The 9,986-nt window shown below is 35.9% G+C and overlaps 1 protein-coding gene across 1 annotated transcript in view; it reads left to right on the top strand.

Moving 5' to 3' along the window:
• Positions 1–9,680, top strand: part of si:zfos-1056e6.1 (uncharacterized protein LOC107988029 homolog) — a 249,763-nt gene extending 240,083 nt beyond the window's left edge. The window contains 9 exon segments of the mRNA XM_067422625.1: positions 523–623; positions 3,894–3,961; positions 4,039–4,086; positions 4,180–4,244; positions 5,296–5,333; positions 5,425–5,504; positions 5,618–5,680; positions 7,898–7,948; positions 8,599–9,680. Coding sequence (XP_067278726.1) covers positions 554–623; positions 3,894–3,961; positions 4,039–4,086; positions 4,180–4,244; positions 5,296–5,333; positions 5,425–5,504; positions 5,618–5,680; positions 7,898–7,948; positions 8,599–8,652 — 537 coding nt within the window. The 5' untranslated portion in view covers positions 523–553 and the 3' untranslated portion in view covers positions 8,653–9,680.
• Positions 9,681–9,986: the final 306 nt, after the last annotated feature.

The following is a 9,986-nucleotide window of genomic DNA, read 5'->3' as shown; positions in this document are numbered from 1 at the left end:
ACAATAATAAATACATGAAACGTTTCATCAATGATTGCCAAATAAAACCATGTAATCAAGAAATTATTATCAATGCTGAGCTTGTACACGTCAAAGACTTTCAATATCACTGGAGCACAACTCATAAATAGTGTAACAACAAAAACAACCCAATACATAAATAATAATATATATATATATATATATATATATATATATATATATATATATATATATATATATATATATATATATATATATATATATATATATATATATATATAAAATATGTTTAATAATATGTATAAAATGCATCGATATATGACGATTTGCTATTGATTGTAGTGTTCATCTGTACTGTTTTTGGTATATTTTTATTGTTCTATGACTATGAGCGTTTATGAGTGGTAGGAATGGGAAAGCCATTATTTAGGCCTAAATATTACTACTTCTTACTAGTCTTTTTAACTATAATTTTGACTTTAATTATGAAAATAAAATATTACATGTTTTATATCTGCCTTCACACTGCTGGTTAACGCCGCTTGCACAAGAGGTGTATGTTGATGCTGCAATGGCCTTTATTAACACTGAAAACATTCGCAGTACAATTTGGATTGCCCTCAAGAGGCTCGATCTCAACGGTTGGTTTAAAATGTTAATAATTAATAATAATCTGTCCAAATGGCATTTAATTAAACAGTGGTCAGCTGCGTAGCATCCTGGTTGCCATGGCAACATGAAAAGGTTTGCTTTAGATCCTAGTTCTTCTGCCTATTTAACAATAGGTGAGAAACATTTCTTATATTAGGCTATATCCTGAATTACTCTGAAAATAATTACATTTTGCCTTTTGGCACTGTTGTAAAATGTATTGCGATAAATAGACAGCAACAGGTGCATCTGACAGCACAAGACTTACTGGTTGAACAAGAGTTACTGGTTAGACTTAGGACAAAGGAAATAAAAAATATATTGACTATGGCATTGAATAATTGTTGCACAAATTTGTGCTGACATGCAAATCACATGCGAATGTAAAAGATATAGCATAGGTAAGTCTCTAAAATGTATAAAGAGCGATTAATCTGGTACATCTGATTAACATCTGATAAATATCTCAGAAAAAGCAGTTAAATCATAAACATGTTAAAGACATATTCTAAATGTCTAACATCTAAAAATAAATCTCATAGAGACTGATTGCAGATTGCAGATGAGCAAAAAAAAAAAAAAAAAAAAAAAAAAAAAAAAAAAAAAAACATTGCAGATGAAAACACATTAAATTGACAGAATCCATAAAAATGTTTAATGGAAAAAGGGAAGTTTGATTTATATATATATGTATATATATATGTATATATATATATATATATATATATATATATATATATATATATATATATATATATATATATATATATATATATATATATATATATATATGTATATATATATATATATATATATATATATATATATGTATATATATATATATATGTATATATATATATATATGTATATATATATATATATATATATATATATATATATATATATATATATATATATATATATATATATATATATATTTGATAATTTTTTTTAATGGATTTCATAGGGCCCTAAAAATGTAATTTTTGTTAAATTGTATGTTTCAGGATTTCAATTAATTTGACTTTTTTGATCATCTAATTAACATCTAAAAAAATGTCTCAAAAAAGCAATTAAGGGTATGAAGGTAAAATCATGCCTTAAAGAATTGCATGCGCAGAAAAAAATAAAACATCTTGCAGATGAAAACACACATTTTACTAGTTCACACTTACATCAAATTAAATAGAGTAAAGATTATGCGTATTTGGCGTGCTGTCCGGGGGAGGGCGCCGGGCTCGGAATTTCGCCCGAACCCAGAGTACCCCCCCGTGATAGAGATACTCTAGAACTGGACTGGAGAATATTATAGATTGAGTTGACATCTAATAAGAGTTTGTTAGAATCAAGTGAGGAGCTGGGGTGGTGGAGGGATGCTAAAATGAAAATGGTCAACGAAAGAAAATCAGCTGTATTTATACACCCCTCTTATCGTTGATTAGCTTGATGTGCTCCACTTGTGTTTAATTAGGTTTAATTATATGAGCGTGCTCCGCTTGTGTTTAGTCAGGTTTAATTATCTGCACGTGCTCCTCCCGAAATTTTGTTAATAAAAACTTCACTAAATAGACGTCTCTGAGATGTACGTGTGCTATCAAGGCAAATATAGCCTAGCATAGGTACAACTTCTCTGCTAAAGACTGTTTAATCTGGAAACATCTGATAAACGTCAGAAAGAGCAGTTTTTCATACATTCTAAATCATAAACATCTTAAAGATGTTTTCTAAAATCTATTTAGGCTCCTGATTGGTTAACGCGGCGCAAATATCCACCAAAGCGTTAAACACTCAATTTGGGTCTTTCAAATCGCGTCATTCGCGGCACCGCATTAGCACAAGGGGGTAATCTAGCACTCGGAAAGTGTTCCACCCATAGGGGCGGCCATTGCTAACCAAGCCATCACCTGCTGTTAGCATCCCATTGACTCCCATTCATTTTTGAGTCACTTTGACAGTGAATAACTTTACATCTGAGGTGTTTAAAGACTCCATTTGTCCATTGTTTATTTCTAAAGAAACACGACAATGCATAAAAGGCTCCGTTACCTTGTATCTTACACTATCGCCCCGCAGAAGCTGTTTTTGTAAAAATAGGCTAACGATTGCGTCATAACCAACGCGACTCTGTCGCACAGTTGAGAAATTACCGTATAGACAGGAGGAGAAGCTCAGAAGCAATCTTTTACTGTCTATGAGACAGTCGGGGGGACGTGGAGACATAAAGTCTGTCTAAAGTCAAGGGGGAAGAATGGGGAGAAGCCCATAGTGAGCCAAAAGCAACAGGAGAAAACATTTAAACAACGTGATTCAGATTTCACTTTCCACATCTACTAGAAGACCTACAGCTGTCCGACAGGTTGCTCACGTCACATCTACGTCGTCGAGCTCAGTCTGAGCCTGCGCAGTTCGCTCAGCCATCAGGAAGTGAGTGCTCCTTTACTGACTTCACTTAACGCCGTAGAAGGCAATGGGATAGCTCTGTCCATTTCTTTTACTGTCTATGCATTAGCACTATTCGCGCAGCAGAATGAACTTTGGCGGATATTTGCGCTACGTTAACCAATCAGGAGCTGGCCTGCTGCTGTCACGTGGTGAAGTGATGGCTGGGAAACCCAAAACCCCAAGGCCAGAGTAATTTAAAAATACTACTGTTATTGTGTCACAAAATGTAGTTAAAAAAATGTAGGGGATTGCGATTCAATTTGAATTTTGTGCAGGTTGTGGCAGGACACGGAGGAAATTAAATAGCTGATTTTCTATTACTATTCCAAAATGGCAGGGTCATAACTTGTAAGACATTGGAAATGCACTTGCCAACAGACTTTGCTTTTCCTTTTGAAATATGGCAGTCCTTGTGAGTTCGCGTAAACGGAAAGGCAAACGGAAATGCACAATTTGCAATTTCCTTTTGAAAATAGTCTGTAATATTCATCCATAGCTAAAGCCGGCAAATTGAGTTTATTCCCCGTTTTTTAATCAATCCATTGAGCCATTTCGCAACATTGGCAGAACTCCCATGACGCAAATTCACGTCTGTTGTGAAGTGAACAGCACGAATGAAGCGAGTAAACCAACGTCTAACTACGCGCGAATAGCGGGATTTATTTCACTCAAGTCGCGTCTGGCGTGAACGCACAGTAAAAAATAGATCTTAAAGTCAGGTGTAAATCAGACATCAAATAGCCATCTCTGTTATGTTCATCTGCTATCAATATTGTAATATATAATATGAGAGCTGACATAACCATTTTTGTTTGCAGATGACAGGGTCACGGCCCTTCGGGAGGTTCACATTCCAAGTGGGGCCAAAGTAACCACCATAAGACAAGTGCGTTTTTGACCAGTTTTTGGGTTAAATATTGAGATTCAATATATGTATTCAGTTGGTGTTCTCTCTTTTTACAGATACTAGCTCATTCTTTCAGACTGGACACTTCTCAGATAACACTGAAGGTATTTTGACAAGCACATACTTCCTGTGGTGATGGAAACCTTTGTGATCTGCTCTATTTATGTGAACAGAAATATTTTGAAATCAATTTTCAGATGTGAAACAATCGAGGATCTCTAATTCCATTAAACTGTTGCATGCTGCCAAATAGCAAACAAATGTAAGTCTATTTAAACAATCTTACCTAGTGTCAAAGATGTATTCATTTATACTATGGGGCTGTGGAATGCTTGAATCTGATTGGTTGACGAACTATGGCGCCATTTTAATGCCATTAATAACGAACATTATAAGGCCCCGATCAGACAGAGTGTGCGTTTTTCATGATAAAAACGCGAAGCGCACCGCACTGCACTGCCTTTTTTGGTTGACGTTTTTTAATTTAGAAAAGAGCAGTGCGCTGCATTTAAAAAAACTTTTTTTGCTAGGTAAACCTCGAATCAGCTGTGCCGTCAGTCTAATCCATAGACCGCAAAAAAATATGGACGACTCGACATCTTCCATTTCTGCTTGCCAGATTTGAAGCTTTCAGGCGGCCTGCACGGCGCTGACATCTTGGGACCGAGTCTGCGCAGTAGCGATTTCGGGACCGGAGTTGCGCAGTAGAGCGCAGGAAGTAGAGCAGGAAGTACAGTCGCGATATCAAAAGCCCGCCCACACTCTCGCAGATGCAGAACAATTAATTATGTTGGTGTGAAATAAACAGTTATGGAAATGTAGAAATTAAAGCAAAACTCCAATCTGCTCCCAAAAATTTTGAAAAAAGTCAGTTAGTGCCTCAGTGACAACTTCACTCAGAGAAGACGTCAATCTCAGCTGTCAATCATGACGTCACACCCCCTGTTTTTAAAGCGTCAGATAACTAACTAAAACTAAACTTATTTAAAAAACAAACACTTGAAATGAAATCATCGTGATGATAACTGCCTTCAATGACATTAACTAACTTTGGGGAAAACATATTTGAAGTGTAATTTTATTGTTTAGTTTGCCTCGCGTCCATTAGAAAGCACAGAGGGGCGGCTATACTGGGACCGGTCATCTGGGGGTGCTACACATAAATGGCTGACATATATTTTTGAGCTGGTTATTGTCATGATCATTATGGTCATGGTCATTTCTTTATTATGTTATTCCTTTCTTAGTCCTGTTATATTTTCAGGATTGTCTATTTTTAAATGTGTTAATTTGTTCATATTCCTTGTACCCAGGCCGTACGTCCTTGAAGTGGCAAAAAACTACCAGCATGGTACGACAACTTTTGGGATACAGGGCTTTTTAAATAATGATTTCCCCCCTTTATTACATTATTAAAAAATTCACTATTTCCTTGAATATAGTCAACCCTAGACCAAGGAGTATTCCCATGACTGTTTTCAATAAAACCTTGAAGTCGAGACTACAGGGCATTGTGAAACAGGTGAGACTTTTGACTCAGACGTGAGTCATTGCCGCTTTAAAACAAATTCATTGTTTAGAACATCCTTGGTAAAGTAATGTCTCACATTTATGACACATCTGGGGTTATTTCAGATTGAAAGATTAGAAGAGCTGTTGCCTCAGATCAAGCTAAAACTCCATGAAAAGATGACAAAGGTGAACTTTCTTATATCTAACAACTTTCTTTTTGCGTTGATGCATTTCCTATTGAAACAGGATGTTGCTCACTCAAAATACTTTAGTTAGCCTATATCACAGAAGAAGCACTCTTTGCCATTTGCCATAATGCCTATAGAAAGGTTATATTATGGCAAATGGCAAAGATATGCAGTGAATTTTGTCAATGTTTAAGGCCCCATCATGCAAAGAATGATAACTTTAAATATACAAATATTAGCATCCACACCAGCAGATTTATGTATTTAATTGATTAAATTATGAAAATGATTCCAATGATTTTGTCTCTGTGGTGTTATCGTTATAGTTGTGGTGTGGTGTGGACACTGTTTTTCTTTTATATTTAGAATATTTTTTAGAACTTAATCTTTATCGTTATAAAGATGTGCTTGAAAGTTTGTGAACCTCTTGCAGAATCTGTGAAAATGTGAATAATTTTAACCAAATTAGAGGGATCATACAAAATGCATGTTATTTTTCATTTAGTACTGTCCTGAATAAGATATTTTACATAAAATATGTCTACATATAGTCCTCAAGACTATAAAAATAGCTGAGATGAACCCTTGATTCTTAACACTGTGTGTCGTTCTCTGGATGATCCACGGCTGTGTGTGTGTTTTGTGATGTTCTCGAGTCTCTTGTTTGTCCTGAGCAGTTAAACTGATCAACGTTCTTCAGAAAAATCCTCCAGGTCCTGCAAATTGTTCAGTTTTCCAGCACCTTTTGCATATTTGAACCCTCTCCAGCAGGGACTGTAGGATTTTGAGATCCATCTTTTCACACTGAGGACACTTAAAGGGGTGATGAATTGAGAAATCAACTTTCCCTTGAGCTTTTGATATACAAAAGGTCATGGTAATATAAGAATATCCTCTAAGTTTTAGAGCTGAAAACTTCCTTGTCAGTCAAAGAAAAGCTTTTATAGATACCAGGCCCAGAAAACGATTGTTTTCATCTTGACGTCATCGACTGACGAAACACGCCTCTACAGAATAATAAGCTTGTGTCGTTCAGTCGCCCCGCCCACCGACTCATGGAGCCGTTCGGATCACGCTAGCCAGCAGCAATAAACATGCTGAAGAAGATAGCAGATATTGCGTTATTCCTGGTTGTGGAAGAACACAGTCGCTGCATAAGCTTGCTTCGGATCATAATATTAGGAATGTGAGATACTTCATTTATTTTTAATGAAGTTCCAGCTCACGTGGGGAAGAACGTTTGTGTGTTCGCTTCAGTTCACTGCGGTAAACAAATCTCCGGTCGATGCTGGATGTAGATCTGACAGGAATGGTGCAACACACCTGTGAGTAAAACGTGTTTTTATATGTAATAGTATTGCATTGTTATAAATCGTTTTGCTTATGTGCACTTGTCTAACAGAACATACCTTTAGCACGCTGGACTCAGACACGTATGGTCCATCGCTCGCAAAGCCCGGCAGGCCGATCAATCTCATTATATTCCGTTCTTGATCTGTGCTGTTGTCTCTCTCTCTTGACATTTAAAGGGTGGTTCGCGCTTACATTGACCAATCGTGCGGGTCATGTGTAATATAAAAATAATTGTCCAATCAATCGCTGGTGGATAAAAAATAAATCATTGTGTCAAAATAAAACGAGCCCTATGATCGAGAGAATCATTCTGGTTGCCGCTTCTCCCTCATTCTCTCCTCTCCCTTGTGAACTGACAGGGGAGCTGAGTCCATCAAAACCCAGCGTTCAGGAGAGAGCCTCAAAACCAGTATAGAAAATAGCCTATTACTTATTATTTAAGATTTTTTTGAATGTAAAAACCGCACAAAGGTCATTAGATGACCATTAGTTAAATTTAAAAAAAAAAAACTTTAAGGGACTCACACAACTATTAAAAAAGGTTGAAACATTCACTGATGCAAAAGGTGCTGGAAAATTGAATATGTTTCTGGAAAACATTTGGCAGTTTAACTGCTCTGGACAAACAAGAGACTCAAGAACATCATCACAAAACACACACACAGCCGTGGATCATCCAGAGAACGACACACAGTGTTAAGAATCAAGGGTACATCAACTTTTGAATGGGGTAATTTTTATAAACTCAGGTTTTTTTTTTTGTCTTGTAGACTTTATGTAGACATGTTTTATGCAAAAAATAACATGTATTTTATATGATGCATCTTATTTTGTAACATTAATTTCACGGCTTTCATTGCAGGATATTGAGTTACTTAATCAAAAGCTGGTATTTCTTCACAAACGAATGCAGGTAAAATGTCATTCCTCATTTGTTATCAAAATCAAAATGTCATAATTGCTACTGGAGATCATCTATATCAGCAGTGAAATTCCCATTCATTTTCTCAAAACGGAAACTGATTTTGAGTGATAACTCCTAAACCTTTAAAGTAAGTGTAGGTAAGATTGTGGCCAAAACTGGTTCTGCAATCACTTTCAAATGACTATAGAGCGGTGTATCCCCCTCCCTCTCCCCCTGGCTCGAGGTTGCGAGATTGGCTGCAGGATCATCAGGAACGTTTGTAGATCTGCAGCTGTGGTAACTAGAGCAGATCTGGCAACCCGGATGCCCAAACACTGCTGACTTCGTGATTGGTCGATAGGTGGAGGGCGGAGCTTCAGGCCAAAACACAACATGTCAACATCAACATCAGTTGAGGGCTGCAACAACAACTTTTAAATGATAATATCCTGGCCAGGCTACTGCTGTCAGTGATATAAGTATTTGAAATTAACATGATTTCTTAATGTCTGGTGACATATCAGGGCCATTTTATGATTCATTGAAATACATTTCTTACATACAGTTCCTTTAAGTGATTATGTGCAGAATATTGCAATTTAAAATGCGAGGCAATCTCAGACTCACTAAAATGACTCTTCACCCTTCATTTATTTTAGATGGCTGAGTCCTATTGCTGGGAAGGGACGCTGACAAGAGCTCCACTGTGGTGAAGGAAGTCTGGCTGAAGAACTGACCAATGACAAGAGCAGAATCAGGCTGTTTTTGTTTTTAGTTTTTGTTTAAATCTGTAAAGAATCTGAATGATCTTTCTGAAGTATTCTCATTGTGTATTTTATCTGTTTTTCAATATCAACTAGCCTCAAAAATACATGGACACGACACGAGCCTGACTTATAAATAACTTGTAAAATACATTTCGGAGTCACGTCCTATCAGAGGTGTAGAGAATCACATTAACTATCAACATGATCCACTAACATTTCATAACTCAGTCTAATGTAATGGCATTCATACATTCAAGTATTAGTTAACCCAAAATATGTAAAGCAGGTCATAAAGTTTGAAAACTCATTGAAAGAAAGAGTTTTATTTATCCATACTTGCATGACAAAGTTCCTTGAAAGTGCATCGGCATATGGTAGGCTATATATACACAAATATACAAACATTATTGTCCATTAAATTTATTCTGAACATCAGTATGTTATAATGCATGCACTCTAAGTGCTGTGACTGATGGTCATTTATTTTAATTTTAAAAGTAGTATTCGATAAAGCCTCTCAATTAAAATGAGAGCATAAAAGGTCCATGAATGAAAGCCAGCTTACTGATCAACTATTTAAGCCTATTATTAATAATCGTTAGCAACATGCCAATTCATGCTAGCAAAATATGAATCCATGCTAACACCGTGCTAGTGACACGTATGATATTAATAAGCTGAAATCATGTAAGCAACGTGCTAATTAATGTTAAATCATTCTAGCAAACCTGATAATTCATGTTAACATGTCAAAACATATTAGCAACATGTTAAACAATGCTGATTCATGTTAAAAACGGGTTAGCAACATGCTAATTCATAATAAACCACTAACAAAAGGCTAAATCATGCTAACATTATAAATACTGTTAGTATTGCCAAAACATACCAACATGTTAAAAATAAAACATGCTAATTCATGCTACCAATGTGTTAAAACATGCTATGAACCTATTAAAACATGTTAAATCTAATCTAATTTTCTGAGAGACTTTATTGCCTTCAAAACCTTCAAACTTAAAAAGTAAACCTTCCCACTACAGCTATTTCGGTTCTGGCTTTCTCAAACCAACTTTAAAGTTTGTCATCAAACTTTACTCATACAGTACTAGACTATTTACAGTGGTCTAAGATGATGAATAAATCACACTCAAACACTTAACACCCTATGACTGCAGCCTTTAGATTTGAATAAAAATGGTCAGATATTTCCCCCCCGCACACCTCCCATACGCGCAGATCCTCCTCAAAAGGCTGAAAATGTGGATCTATTATTGCTG

This window comes from Pseudorasbora parva, chromosome 17 (genome assembly GCF_024679245.1).
Source record: "Pseudorasbora parva isolate DD20220531a chromosome 17, ASM2467924v1, whole genome shotgun sequence".
Lineage (NCBI taxonomy): Eukaryota > Metazoa > Chordata > Actinopteri > Cypriniformes > Gobionidae > Pseudorasbora > Pseudorasbora parva.
This window is presented reverse-complemented; position numbering and strand designations above follow the sequence as displayed.